Source organism: Kwoniella newhampshirensis, chromosome 1 (genome assembly GCF_039105145.1).
Source record: "Kwoniella newhampshirensis strain CBS 13917 chromosome 1, whole genome shotgun sequence".
Taxonomy (NCBI): Eukaryota; Fungi; Basidiomycota; class Tremellomycetes; order Tremellales; family Cryptococcaceae; genus Kwoniella; species Kwoniella newhampshirensis.
Genome location: NC_089955.1, coordinates 1,566,678 through 1,580,929, shown reverse-complemented (window position 1 = coordinate 1,580,929; position 14,252 = coordinate 1,566,678). Strand labels below are relative to the sequence as shown.

The 14,252-nt window shown below is 51.4% G+C and overlaps 5 protein-coding genes across 5 annotated transcripts; 2 read left to right on the top strand and 3 right to left on the bottom strand.

Moving 5' to 3' along the window:
- Positions 1 to 22: 22 nt before the first annotated feature.
- IAR55_000571 (uncharacterized protein) lies at positions 23 to 2,299 on the bottom strand (the record flags this gene model as incomplete). Its single annotated transcript, XM_066943705.1, has 9 exons — positions 23 to 158; positions 228 to 508; positions 566 to 947; positions 1,000 to 1,313; positions 1,377 to 1,499; positions 1,554 to 1,694; positions 1,743 to 1,816; positions 1,870 to 1,889; positions 1,938 to 2,299. 9 exons carry the CDS (start codon positions 2,297 to 2,299, stop codon positions 23 to 25), a joined length of 1,833 nt encoding a protein of 610 aa, XP_066806247.1.
- Positions 2,300 to 2,694: 395 nt separating this feature from the next.
- IAR55_000570 (uncharacterized protein) lies at positions 2,695 to 4,784 on the top strand (the record flags this gene model as incomplete). The annotated part of the gene is made up of 10 exons (XM_066943704.1): positions 2,695 to 2,905; positions 2,971 to 3,092; positions 3,146 to 3,290; positions 3,369 to 3,533; positions 3,593 to 3,735; positions 3,794 to 3,883; positions 3,942 to 4,183; positions 4,249 to 4,376; positions 4,438 to 4,539; positions 4,606 to 4,784. 10 exons carry the CDS (start codon positions 2,695 to 2,697, stop codon positions 4,782 to 4,784), a joined length of 1,527 nt encoding a protein of 508 aa, XP_066806246.1.
- A 230-nt stretch (positions 4,785 to 5,014) lies between these two features.
- IAR55_000569 (uncharacterized protein) lies at positions 5,015 to 7,030 on the bottom strand (the record flags this gene model as incomplete). The annotated part of the gene is made up of 4 exons (XM_066943703.1): positions 5,015 to 5,662; positions 5,720 to 5,774; positions 5,847 to 6,379; positions 6,449 to 7,030. 4 exons carry the CDS (start codon positions 7,028 to 7,030, stop codon positions 5,015 to 5,017), a joined length of 1,818 nt encoding a protein of 605 aa, XP_066806245.1.
- Positions 7,031 to 9,404: 2,374 nt separating this feature from the next.
- IAR55_000568 (uncharacterized protein) lies at positions 9,405 to 11,062 on the top strand (the record flags this gene model as incomplete). Its single annotated transcript, XM_066943702.1, has 2 exons — positions 9,405 to 9,569; positions 9,668 to 11,062. The coding sequence occupies 2 exons, from the start codon at positions 9,405 to 9,407 to the stop codon at positions 11,060 to 11,062; spliced, it is 1,560 nt and encodes a 519-aa protein (XP_066806244.1).
- A 242-nt stretch (positions 11,063 to 11,304) lies between these two features.
- Positions 11,305 to 14,030, bottom strand: IAR55_000567 (uncharacterized protein; the record flags this gene model as incomplete). The annotated part of the gene is made up of 6 exons (XM_066943701.1): positions 11,305 to 11,379; positions 11,452 to 11,556; positions 11,623 to 13,484; positions 13,536 to 13,720; positions 13,790 to 13,821; positions 13,974 to 14,030. 6 exons carry the CDS (start codon positions 14,028 to 14,030, stop codon positions 11,305 to 11,307), a joined length of 2,316 nt encoding a protein of 771 aa, XP_066806243.1.
- Between the last annotated feature and the right edge of the window lie 222 nt (positions 14,031 to 14,252).

The following is a 14,252-nucleotide window of genomic DNA, read 5'->3' as shown; positions in this document are numbered from 1 at the left end:
ACTGAACGCTGACACGCTTACTTCATATCATGCGACTTCGCTTTGCCCAGTCGTCTTGTGGTGGTCCAACTGGCAATTCTCCCAGGGCCCTCCGCGGCTCATTGCGACCAGTTGTAGGATAAATCGATTCCCCCGCAGAAGGCTTAGTCGGCGAGACCCTGTTGAGTCATGTCTCTTCGGTCAGTCCAAACAATCATAAGATTGCACGACAGAACATCTCCACTCACCCCCTCGCTTCATGTTCACCGCTGTGACGTTTGATGCCTCGGGCACTTGCGAATCCGCCAAGTGTCACAGGTATGCCGTCCTCGTTCGTACCATTCTCATCTAGCTTGAGCTGCACTCCCTCTGCTCGTAATTTGGTCGTCGCTTTGGCTGCGACGAAGTCCACGCCTCCCGACGGGATGCGAGGAGACTCTGACCGGATAGGGGACTCCGCGGTATTGAGTGCCGAGGCGATTGCTTGTCGACGGGCGGACGCAGCATTAGCATTTGGAGATCCGCCAGCCTGCTAGATGTCAGCTGAGTACAGAGCACACATTATGTGTAAGTATCTAAGACTCACCGGGCCAGGAAACGCGAAGCCGCCGATTGGCTTAGGCTTAGCCGGACCTTCTGCAATCGTGCTCGTACTGTGAGTAGACGTAGACCCGCTGCTCGGCTTGTGGGCTGCCCCTTCACGTGTTGGTGACAGATTTTTGGAGAGCGCTGCAGGAAGTGGTTGCTTCGATACTTCGTTCGGCTGATGTGAAGGTTGACTAGCGGCGTCAAGAGCCTGAGCGGATCGACTGGCGCTCTGTTGTACAGCTTGTCGATTTTCTGCTGAGGTAGCCGGAGCATCAGGACGATGGCGATGTTGGTAAGCAGGCTGTTCTTTGGTTAGATCAGGCAATCTTGATAGACCAGCTTCGGGCATCACTCCTGACCGAGTGGCATGGTTTTGCGCCCTGCTATCAGAGGATCAGCTGCGAGTCTATGGACATGAGGGACAAGACGTACCCTACATGTCGAACAGAACCAGCCTCTAGCGATTCCAGAAGCGATTCGCTCGGAATACCCATGAACTCCGCGTCAAAACTCTCATCCATGTACACATCCTCAGGGTCGTACAATGAGCGCAATGGAGTGCCAGGCACTGCATGTGCGGTATGGCGAGCTGGCGGTCTGATGGGTTGAGGTTGAGCAGCAGGGACAGGAGCCTTGGGAGCGTTGTTCATATGCTGCGGGATTGCAGAAGGACGAGATGGCCCAGCATTCGCGCCCGCATCGGTGAACTCGGGGCGTCTTTCGAGTTCGGCTTGATTGAATTTAGCCTATGATGTAAATTACAGTCATCAGTGAGCTGCGTACACTATCACAGCTGACCTTGCACTCACTGCTGGGACTGTCATTTTCGCGACCGCTTTGGTGTAGTCTTTGTCGTACAAGCAGTTTCCAAGGACATTGCCGAAAGTTCTCAGAGCACGTTTCGTTGCGTCTGTCACTGCTTCCTTTTTGGCCTTCATGAAAAGTCAGCTTACATCCTTCATGACGATAGCGCTTACGTAGCTGACCTTGTCGAGAGCAGCTCCTTTCCCCCTAATATTCTCTCCTTGACCGCATCCTACATCTTCGTGAAACGCTCCATCCCGGAGGGTGATACGGACGACTGCTGTGATGTTGCAGGACACTCGGCCTTGAGCGTTCTCGTCAAGCTATTGTTGGGTCAGCTACAGAGCTGCGAAGTCTCGAGCATTACACACATAGTCTGTGTGCAAGGTCACAATAGAAGAGGACCATCCATTGAACCCGAACACTTCGTTTGCCAGATTGATCACTGAATAAAATTATCAGCTTACAGTCGGTTGGACTGATCGGAAGCCAGCTTACCTTTCCAGCCTTCGATATAGCTACAAGATAATCAGCCAAAAATGTCATACTGGTATGACAAAACTCACCTAAGCTTAGGCCCACCACCTGGTCCAGGTCTCGTCGTCACGTATTCAGGTCCCAGTTTCTTCGCCAGACGAGCTTGTAACATCTGAATTCTTTCTTCTGACCACTGACTGACTCCTCCCATTTGCGTCGAGAAGCTCTGGTTAGGTCCACCTCCGCAACCGCCATGTTGACTGAACCAAGCTGACTCATTAGGGTCCATCCCGAACGCTCGATTGTTCATCCGTTGGAGAGGTGTACTGTGATGAGGGATTGCGAGATGCGCTGGTCGTTGGAGAGGAGTCAGAGGTCGATGGAGGGGAAGAGGTTGGGGCTGGGGTTGTTTCTGTTCGTATGCCTCGACAAGGTGAGCGGAGAGGCTCATTGCATGAGGAAGGAAAGTCGACTCGGTGGACAAGCAAGTCGGTGGCGCGGGGGTAGGGAAGAACCAGGCAACAAACGAGAGTAGACAGTTGCCGTCTACTTGACTGATTGATGTCGATGCGCGAGCGAGGGGGGATCTGGTGTCAGATCGATGATGGTGTTGACAACCTCGATACGAAAGAGAATGGACAAGACGAGGTGACTGTATTATTGTTGTCTCGATGATTGACGAAGTAAGTCGCGAGTTCTCTTCATTACGTAATACCCCTCGAACGAACATCACACTCAGCGCGTCTCCTTGCCTGCGTTTTCTACAGATCCAGCTGTCCATCCCATCCTTGACATTGTTATCCACTTTGATTCGTTTGGCTCACTTCCCCAAGGCGAAGGAGGAGGATGGCCAATATCCTGCCAGTTCCTTCAGAGAGTGTCTTCACTCGACCCAACCCGCCTTACAGCTCGCTGCCGGAGCTGTCGAAACCCTTCCTCCTCGATCCGGCTTCCAGGTCGTACAAACATCAATATGCAAATATCTACTTCGTGAGACTAGTGGAGCTGAGACCGGTCGTTGAAGAGCGAGCTCAAGAAAGGTGGAAAAGTGTAAGAGGCAAGTCTCTGCCACCCTCTCTCCGTGTGCGACATACAGCTGATCCTACAACTGCAATGCGCCAGGCAAACCACCTTTACTACCTCGGATTCTCAATCTCACCCGATCCCAATTATGTTATATCGTCGGTACGGTCTACATGGACATGCCATTGAAGCCCAATGTTCTGGAAGACATGGCACGAGATGTGAGCTGTATCTGCCAGGAGTTTTGTGCTTTCGCTGACATATCCTGCCGTAGCACTGGCTTGCGCCTCCTGCTCCTCGAGCTAAGTTTTTCTCGGCACAGGATGCTGTACATCTTGAAGATGAGTCGGGTCGAGTCAGATTGGTTGGAGATGTGATCAAGCGGGAAAGGGAACGAGAAGGAGGCGGTTTGGTGACAGGTGAGCTTGGAATCAGCTTCATTGCTGTTCTTATCCTCTACTTCAGGAAGCAGTCAAGCTGATGAAATCACTAATCAGGCGTGATCATGGCTGCATTGGGTATGGAAACGTCCTCGGGGGATTTCGAGGTCATCGATCTCTGTTTTGCCGGTCTCCCGGATGTTCTCAAACCAGCGGCTGGACCTTCGAAAGTGAATGGGAAGGGCAAACAAAAGGCAGACGATACCGATGTAGACATGGACGGTGAGTTCTGGTTCCAGTCCAAGAAGCCATCTTACATACTGAAATTATGACCTGCACAGAACGTACGAACGCACAAGGATCAGAAGAGAAGACATGGGTGGCATTAGTGTCGGGACTATCAGTGGGAGCGCAAGAAGCACCGGCGGACCTCAAGGCGGAGTTACTGGTGGAATGGCTGATAGGGGAAGGTGGAGGACCATTAGTGAGCGGATCGTCGCATCTTGAGAAAGACTTCGACTTCAGCTAACGCAGTTCGTCAGGATCAACTGGATGGTGGACGGATAGCGCGACTCGTCCTTGCTGGTAACTCGCTGACGACCCCGGTCCGAGGTGAAGATGATAAGAAGATCGTAGGTCAAAGCTGCATCTCAACCTTTAGAGATGCTGACCATCACATTTCCACCTCAGAAACGCTTCAACTCCCTGTCCAAGCCCGTCTTTCAGAACCACCCCACCAAGACCCTCTCCGCTCTGTTATCTGATCTTCTCGCTTCCTCATTACCTATAAACCTCATTCCTGGTCCATCCGATCCAGCAGGTGCTACATTACCTCAACAATCTTTACCGAAAGTCATGTTTGGTGGGAAAGCCAAGACAGAAGGGCTGGAATGCGAAACAAATCCATGTTGGATGGAAGTGGGTCAGAGAAGGTGAGTATCTCGCATTCATTCTGTGCTCGAAACAAGCTCATCACTGTGATTGCTCTGGCCTCCAGTTTCTTGGGATTAGGTGGTCAGACACTGGATGATATATTTAAGTATCTGCCCAGTTCATCACGATTGGCGATGGCAAGACGGACGTTGGAATGGAGGCATGTCGCACCGACAGCGCCCGATACGTTATGTGAGTGTACAGCTTCCCGTGAACCTAGCTCGTCAAGCTGACTTCCGCGGTACACTGGCAGGGATCTATCCGTTCCCTGATGCCGATCCTTTCATAATCAAACACCGGCCGGATATCTACTTTATAGGCAACCAACCAGAATTTGAAACCGCTTTGGTAGGAGGTCGGTCAGGTTTGCCTTTTCCCGTCCTGCATCATAATCTGATCTATTTTGGTATAACTCTTTCAGAATCGGATTCTCCAACGAGGATCGTCCTCCTCCCTTCTTTCGCGAAATCAGGAACGGTAGCTCTGGTGTGTCTTGAGACTTTGGAGTGTAAGACGATAAACTTCGAGGTGCCCGTTTGGGTTGGGGAGAAGGCTGTGGCTGAAGAAGATAAGGTCGAAGAGGATGAGGAGATGGAATGAGTGAGGTGGGGGCGTTGTGTATGTGGCGAGAGCACTTGGATGAAATTTCTTGATCGTGACTTAGGGCGGAATGGGATGACACTGACCTTTGCGCAGACTGATGAGTTGAGAGAGTGCAGCGCTTCATCTCCCGAATGGGCCACTGATACTGATGGTTTGGTCGCTGGCATCTTGCAAGCATGTTTTGCATTGTGTTTGTCTACTGCGTATCTGAAGCGCCGATCACAGCCTCACATAACGAGACAACCTTCTTCCTGCACTGGCTTGCTCACAAAACCCATCTCCGCGAAAGTCTGCGGACCCTTTCGCTTGTCCTGCTCACTACTACATCCTCTCCGCTCTTCAGGTATTGGCAGATCGCTCAGACTTGTCGAAGTCGAAACACCCGAATACGGTCTACTGTTTCGCCTTCCTTCTCCCCCTGTCTGCCCAAACACATCTCCACCCTGTCTTCTGGGGAAAGTCTGAGGGTCAAGTCCTGCCCTAGGGGGGTTGTGAAACGATTGGTGTGGTATAGGAGGACGGGATGGGAAGGAGCTTGATTGGGGTAGTATCTGGTAGTTCGGATTCGGGGACATGATTTCTCCTACTCTCGGAGTGGGTGACATTGGTATCGGCCCATCCGTCAGGAGGTTGTGCGACCTGCTGGACGGTCCAGGCCATTCAGGTTGGGCATTCGAATCGTTTGACGGTGGTTGTGGCCGTCTGACAGGTCTTGAGATCGAGTTTCGATCGGATCGGATCTTCGCCTGTGTGTGCTTCCGCATCAATGTGTCAGTCATCCTCGATTCGTGTTCTGCCATGGAAATCGAGGCAGGTATAGGAGCTGACAAAGCCGCAAGTCGAGCTGGTGCGTCAGAGTTGCCGAGAATGGCCGCCTAGATCGACATGAAGTCAGTCGTCGACTGTATTATCACGATGGAGACTTGACGCACCTTCTGATACCACTTTCTCGCTAGTTCCAGATCTTTCCTACCCCCTACTCCCAGTCTAATCGGTCATTCATCTAGTCAGCTGTACGCTCGCTCCAAGAAGCGCGGATCAGGACAGCTAACTACTCACTCGTAATAATAGCCCAAGGCAAAACAACCGTTCGGATGACCTTTTCTTGCCGCTTTCTCCGCAAATGTCCTTGCCAGATTCTCATTCTTCGGGAAATGACCTTCTGCTCCACACAGAAACCATTTGCTCAGAGCCATATCCGCTTCCGTCTCCCCATTCTTACTGGCAAAGGTATACCAATTCACGCTGACGAGCGGATCGTAGGCGCAACCAAGAGAGGCATGTTCGTATATGTGTCCCGCTTTATACTGTGATGGAGGATAATTGAAATATGCTGCTCGTTCTATGACTTCTCTGGCGACCTGTTGTTGAGCGAAGAACGTTTCTGATGGGGACGAACTCGGTGGCAGGACGAGATGAGGCGGGATCTCGACTGGTACACAGAGTTCTCCCGCTAGTAACATCCCGTAAACGTAGGACGGTTGAGGGAAGTCAATGGTCGATATTTCGGAAGCTTGTCGAAGGAGTGAGAGCGCGGTCACTGGGTTCGAAGGCAAGTTGAGTTGACCGAGGAGGTGAGCCATGCCCATTCGCTGAACCATCTCTTTAGCTCGGCTCGTCTCACGTCTCCTGGACAGCGGCGAAATCACGATGCCACTTACATAAGTGCATTCGCAATCTCCCCGTTTCACACCTCGTTCATAACAGTCTCTTGCTCTTCCCAGATCGTTCACTCCTTCATAGTCCCTTCCTAGTCTGAACCATCCTCTCGACTCTCCACCTCTTGCAGCACTTTCGAAATCCTTGAAAGCCTGTCTGTTATTTTTCGGCAGCAAATCGGGACAGAGACCCGTAGCTTGTAATCTCCCTTTAAGATAAGAAGCAAGAGCTGCTGCTCTGGTGTTTTGAGATGTCGAAACGACTATGATGATGGGGACGGCGGACTCGAGCAGATTCCGTAATTGCAGCGAAAGTCGGTGGGTCGTTGGAGATTGGACATCTGGATGAGTGAAATCGGTAGGACCACCAGAGGGATTGATGTACCAGTCGACTAGGCGGATGACATTCTGTGCCCAAGCGATCTGATCTGTGTCAGAAGCAGTATCGAGTGAAGCAGCGCTCTGGGATAGGCTGTCCACACTTGGTAAAGGTAGGGTACGAGGTGGTTCGGTGGCTGCGGTAGACGCTGACGAGATGGACGAGGACGATGCAAAAGACTGGTGGGATTGAGTGAGGGTTGTCATCGCATCGAGTTGGGAGGCTCGGTCCAAGTGGGAGATCGTCTCAGCCTTTGACCTCGACTAATGAAGCAGGTATACCGGAGAAATGACCGATGGTCAGATAAGATGGAAGACTCAATCGTCAGCTTGCTGAGCGTTTCGGGGATGCCAGAGAATGAGTCGACGAGGTGGTATGTATGTATCGCGGCTGAGAAGTACTACTATGCAAGTTTGATCAGCAAGCAATCCGACTGATTGCGAGAGATATGCACGATCAAAGTACCAGACATTTTGGTTGATCTGTCGAAGGAAGGCTGTCTCGTTCGCATTCAGAACCAGAACCTAATTGCGATCTGTGTGAGACATACGTACCGTATATACGTTGACGACGCACAATTTTTACTGTTTGGGGAGCTCGGAGGGAGAGTAGGGAGGTTGTTACGAGCATGGGTAGATGTAGGTCAAAATGATAAAGGATGTACATAGGAGATTTGTGTAGACTGGCCCATGACTGGAAAGTTTGGGTTGCGGTGAAGTGTGGTCGACCAGTGAGAAGGTGACTTGTCTAGCAGGCATTGACTGCACCTGTGCGCACAGGTAGCAGTTATTATTGCTTGATAGTATGATTGATTTCATATGCGAGTGCCATTGGCAGCAGACGGTGAAGAAGGTGAAGAATGGGATACGATGGTCCCCATGGATCAGGCGTACAACTCCAGTCTGCAAGCTCGACTTCGACTACAGTCATTGTAGATCAGCGCACTGTGGAGTGAAAGTCTCCGAATTCGATGCTGTTGATTGAACCTGCTTCCTCGAACGGAACAACCCTATGCAAATACTTACGGTGCCAGCAGAACGAAAGTCTCTTTCATACCGCTATCCATCTCGCTCGTATCAAAGCCTCGTCTCATTTCACCCCTGATACGTCCCATCCTTCATCTCACAAACTGTCACGACCCAACGATCCTCATGAATCGGCAACTCCTTGCCCTGAGCGTTCTCTTGTGCTGGAAGGTCAGAGGAGCGGGGTACGATCTCTGCGCAGCATAGCCCGGATAGCTCAATACGTCAATCGTCACTCGTCACAGATGGAGGAGAAAGAACGGAAGGAAGACAGCACGGCGACAACTATTTATGGTCTCATACATAACGGTACAGGATCTGAAGGGAGGAAGATTGTCGACAGAGGGACCTACTGATGATGAAACCCAGACCATGTCGAGGATGTATGACCTTAAACTCTTCAAGTAAAAGGGCAAGAGACTGATGTTCACTTAAAGGGATGAGCTGGAGCAAGCGCTATATACAGTAGCGAGGAGCATCAGGTCGTACACCGCTTTCACGTACTTTCGGAGAAGAAATCGAGGTGAGTCGCAATGCTCACCTCGATATCGCCTTCGAGGATCGACCGGGCTACTCGTCCGCCAGTACCGTCGATGACGAGTACTTCATACGCGTATCTGATGGAAGGGATTTGTCAGAGGTGTCCAGCTCGTCGGTGGTCATTCAAGAACGAGGACGAGGACCGACAGATGGGCAAGTCAGACACGATGTTCACTCACTTGGCATGGTGGAAATGGAGGAGCGACCGTCTATCCCACCTGAAGCGTGAAGGACCAGTCGGCCCCGATGGGACGTCAGTCATGGCGAGATTCTTATCGTCGATGGTATGGACAGCAGTTTAGGCAGTTGTGGGGTTCACAAGGTCAGAGAAAGAAAGGAAGGGGAACAGAGTTCATAGGATAATCACCAGTGGCGGGTCGAGGACTCATCTAACGCACGGACCGTACTCGCTACTGTCGTTGGTGCCATCCAACTTGTTCTACTGTAGCTTAGGCGGAGTAAGTCATACTACTGTAGAGCTGGAAATCAAAGTAAGCCAAAGACCAACATGTTCCCCCTTGGACGGTGACAGAGTGGCTCGCTGATCGGCCTGGGTGAGTTCAAGTATATGTCAATGCAATGGTCGTTCAGATCATGATGTACTGTAGCTCGGAGCTGGCGACCGGGGGGATGGTATGGATTAGTCGGATCTCGACCGACTACATAGCGGTGCAAGGGTCCTATATCTTCCTTTTGGCAAAGGGGAGCGGACCGATGACCACAGATCAAGCTCTTCTGCTCGTTGTCGCCTCATCCCATATGCTTCCAGCTCATTTGACATTGTCCGTCCATCTTGCAACTACGGATGTTGGTTGATTTGCCACCCAACTTTCCACGAAAACCAATCTATCAATTTACACGTGAAGATAGTCACCTCCACCTTTCGTCCATTACATCAGATCCCATCTCTCACTCATCTCACTCTCTCTCTCTCTTGTGCCTATGCATGTACCATTACTATACGCCACCGCTCTCTACTTCCTGCAGTACATCTCAACGGTCCGATCACCGAGTGATGATCCCTCCTGGCTTCGGGGCAGGACCATCGTTCTTTGACGCTCACGCTCCCTCGCCTCGCCTCGATACGTTGCCTGATGATGTGTTGGGCATCATATTTGGGCATCTCGAGATCGATGAATTGGTATCCTTGCGACGGGTCGGAAGATGCATGTCAGATCGAGTGAGTGGCTCCTCTTCTGTTGCCTCCTCTTTCCATCTTGTGGAGATTCTGATTGTATCGCCTCAGTGACTTACCCAGCTCTTACACATTTCTTTCAGGTACTTCACTTTGGTCTGCCCCTCTATCTCTCCTCTCATCGCCAATCCCACATGACACTGCATCCCTCTCCATCATCATGGCCTCTATCTTCACTTGTCAAACATGACCACCTCATCAACCGATCATTATCTCGACATCGATGGCACGCTCTTCAGATCGGACCGACATGGCTTCAACCCGTCATACCCACTCTGCTTCTGACTCCCGACCATCTGATCCTGGGTGTGGGAGGGAAGATCCTCGCCCATCCCTTGTATCCTCCACGATCAGTCACCTCACACGTACACGTACACGGAGGGAAAGTCGTCGGTCGAGCTCGAGAGTACCCCATCTCTCCACGGGGCGTGGGCAGTCGAGCAGACATCGTCGGAGTCGTTCCACTACATGATGGACAAGATTCTCTTGCCGTAGCTCAGTTCGACGGGACATTACAACGGATGGTTCTAACTCCGAGTGGACCGAGTCTACCTCGAGTGACGGCTCGTTATCCACATCCGAAAGAATCGATACATAATCTGTCCGGATCGGAAAGGGGCGAGATGATAATGACCACTACATCAGGTGGTTCCGTTCAACTGTTCGATACTAGATCACCATGGTCCGAACCTTCTTCCATCACCTTATCGACCAATAGAGCCTGGTCAAGCTTGTTGACCACGTCTCATCCGAGCTTGGATCCAGTGGCAATGATAGGTGTTCAAGGATCGATAGAGTTTCACAATGTACTTCCATCTGGAATATCGTCCCCTATCTCTCGAAAGATATTAGGTCCAGATCTACCACTCGCTTCATCACCTTATGACATCCAACTTCCATCTTACGAATCTTCGCAACTCCACCCGTCCACACTCCTTTCAGCATGGTACGACTCCCATCTCCGCTTACATGATCTACGAACGTCCTCCACCTCGCCAGTCAGCACGTTCGTGGACCCATACACTTGGGCGGACGGAAGTGCGTTTTATTCGACGTGTTTTGTCGGCGAACATCACATTGCTGGAGGAGGCGCTCGACACGGCACAGTCGCCTTTTTCGATACCCGTTCTCCGAAAATTGGGTGGAGCTGTTTCTCCCCCGGAGGAAAAGGATCACCCGTATATAAACTGAGAGGGGAAGGAGGGAAAGTTTGGGGAGTCACTGAGAAAAGAGCGTTCGTACTGGCGTTTGATGGATCGGGCGATGAGACAGATGGATTGGTATTGGAAGAAGCTAGAATGAAGAGTGTGATCAGAGATAGAGATAGAGTCAGACATGTACCGAGCGGTTGGAAGGGAAGAGGAGGGAAATGGACTTGGACAGTTAGGTATGAAGAGGAAGAAGGGAGTAAGGCTGTGGGATACGAACATAGAGATAGGACAGTGAATCTCTTCGAGTCCTCGCTAGTTGCCTCATGACTTTGATGGAAAGAGGGTTGTAATTCTAGATGTACGTCCTATGTGACTTGGCACCTGAGATCTTCTGAACCTGTCAGAGGGAAGACTGCCGGACACCGTCCATACTGACCATTGACCAAAATCGTCTCATGGCAGCTAAATACGATTACAAACAACGATCTCTCCGAGATGCTCAATCCCCGTCAACCTCTCATTAGACATGACCCCTTTGGCCTTTCCTTTCTTTCGGTCTTCTTCAGTCTTCAAGACATCCAAGTGGCCGATCCCACCTCCGGAATCGCTGCGTAGGCGTTTCGTTCGCTTTCATTCTCCAGTGTCTACTCGGAATCAAAGCAACAAGACCGTCAGACAAAAAACGCTTCTCTGCTACCACCCTAGGCCCGACTTACCTCTAATAATTGGTTCATCACGTCATCTACCTCATTCACCGCTATTCCTCCACATCCTGCTGAGATCAACCGTCTGTATTTCGCAATTTGTTCACTTGTCCCGGCCTGCAGTGACAGAATACCGTCAGACCATACCAGATAAAGATCAATCCGCTCGTACGCCACACTCACCTCCGTTTGTGCTTTCACATATCTCCTAACCAATTCACCTCTTCTCCGCCTCTTCTCCTCAATCTCCCATCTTAATCTCTCTTCTTCAGCCTGGACGACCTCCTGTCCGCCTCCTCCTGGAAGACTATGCAGCTCTTCCAAATCAGTCGTATCTTCTCCTGTCAACTCTCCATTCCTCCAGTTCTCCTCCCTGGTCAATTGGCCCCCTAACCAAGCTTCGTAACCTTTCTTCAGACTTTCCCCCAACTTTCCTCTCAGATTCGCTTGCAACGATTCCGCTTCCCGTCGCTTCTCTTCTATTGGCGCCGCTTGCTCCGTCAGACTTGAGATCACTCGACTGGCCTCTGTCACCTCGGCATGGATATTGGTCAACATCGCTTTGGCCTGGAGTATATCCCGTTCTTTCCCTTGCAACTCGGCGTCGAACGATCGTGCGAGCGATTGCATGTGCGCCGTGATATCTTGCAAACACTGACCGCCTGCTAATCGAGCAGCCTCTGTCGTGTATAGCTGAGGTGCAAAAACAGCTTTGTCCGCCAGACCGCCTGGGACTTGTCGGGTCCCGGACGAGCCAGTCCCGTTCGGTTGCACAGGCGAAGATCGGAATCGTTCATCCTCCAATATGTAATCTTCTGCCGATTTGAAATCCCTGTTCTTGACCTTCGGGTCCGCACCATGGTCCAAGAGAGCTTTGACAAGCCGCCGACTTCTCGCCCGAGCAGCGATAGTTAATGCAGTCTCACCCTCCTCATCCTGGAAGTTGATCACATCTGCTAACTCTTGTGGATAATCTGCGAGTCGTGATAGAATGGTCTCCATGTAGTACTTCGCTGCATGCGTTTTACCTTTTGCTAATGCGAGGTTGGCAATGTGATGGAAAACGGTTCGATTTTGCTTATCAATGTTGAGGGTAGATCGATGGAGGAGCTCGTAGAGCTCCGGAAATTTGCGCATATCGTAGTTGTTGGAGAACATTACGCTTCGCATGAGAGGCGTTTGTTCCGCATTGTTACCGGAGAAGATCGAAGCGCCAGCGGTGAGGAGGAGTTTGACGACTCGGACTCGCCCCATTGCACAGGCCCAGTGAAGAGCTGTATGTCCGTCATCGTCGATACGGGAGTTTGGGTCATAGTCGTGAGGTGGTGAGACGAGAATTTGTGGTATTTGAGTGGTTTCCGACACGAAATAGTTTAGTATGATATCCGTGTATTGTTCCGGACCAATGGGTTCTTCGCCCATGCCCATGCCGAGATGTCGAGGACTCCCTTGGGGAGTATGAACCGCACTATGACCCCTAGCGCGTCGAAGATGCGCATACTGATCCTGATCCTCGTCCATCATGAGAGCAGCGTTCCTCTTCCTCGACCCGGACCCTAACGTATCCATCGACATGTTCATGGGCATTCCCATGTTGATGTGCATCCCCATCCCATCGACGTCCATCTGCTGCGTCCGTTCTTCGACCCCCTCGCCCACGACACTGGCCACCGGACTCGGGGTTTCGCTACTGGAATCGTCGTCCTCCGGTGTCGCACTGGGACTCTCGTCAACTTCCGCGGACCGCAGACTGGTATCGACGTCCGGTGTCGAATCTTGCATCCTTGCGCGAGAAGCCGCTAACTGGGCTTGTGCCTGGAGAGCAGCTGCTGACGTTGGTCCAGTCTTGGACGGAGTCGCAGATGCTTCCTTCGCCGCTTTACTCTCCTTTTCTTTCTTCGTTTTGGTAGGTGGTGCGACGGCATGTTTCGGCGCAGGAGGTGGCGATACAGATGTCGGTACGTAGTCAATCAACGGTCGAAGGAGGTCCTCAACACCATATTGCTTGGCGAGAGCGAGGCCTCGCTCGATAGGAATCCAAGTACCTGACGATACGTCAGCTGAGGGAGCCAGAGACATGTTGGATGTCAGCTGACCTTGATATTTGCCGTATCCTCCTTGTACTTTCTCGTGTTCTCCCTTCTGCACTTCTCTCTCCAACACTCTTGTCCGTTGTGGCTTGTCGAATCCTGCCACCTTCAGGATCTGTGTCGCGTTCAAGTACGCGTCCGCTCGTCTTCGCATGACCGCGACGTTTCGACAGAGCATCTCGTAGACGGGGCTGTATCAGAATCCATGAAGTGAGTATATGCTGGCACTGGATTGATCGACGATCAGAGCGATCACTCACACTCCACTGCAAGTGAGCGAGGGACGAGGAATCTGAACATTAGCATACGATCGGTCAATTGGCGGAAACTGGTGAGTATCACAAGACCTAGTCACGCACCTGTACGTCGCCTGAAGTGGACAGGATCTCACGCTCAGCTCGATAGACATACACTTGCGGAGAGGGAACAGAGTACACTACACACCTTGAAGATGGTATTGGGACCATTGTCACCGCCGGCGGCGACCGGTTTCTTCACCATGTTGTGAAGCGCGAGTCAAGAGGTCTTTGCGAGTGTCGCTGATGGTTCAGGTCAAGGAAGAGCCGTCCAGCAGATGTCCGTCTCCCCTGTGCACAGAGCGACCGACTATCTCTGTGTGTTTTTAGTAAGATTGATGATGTCGAGATGAAGGTACGATCTCAATGTGTGTGTGTGTCCCAGAGGTCAAAAGTCAATGTCTGAACTGTTCTGAATTCGCGTCGA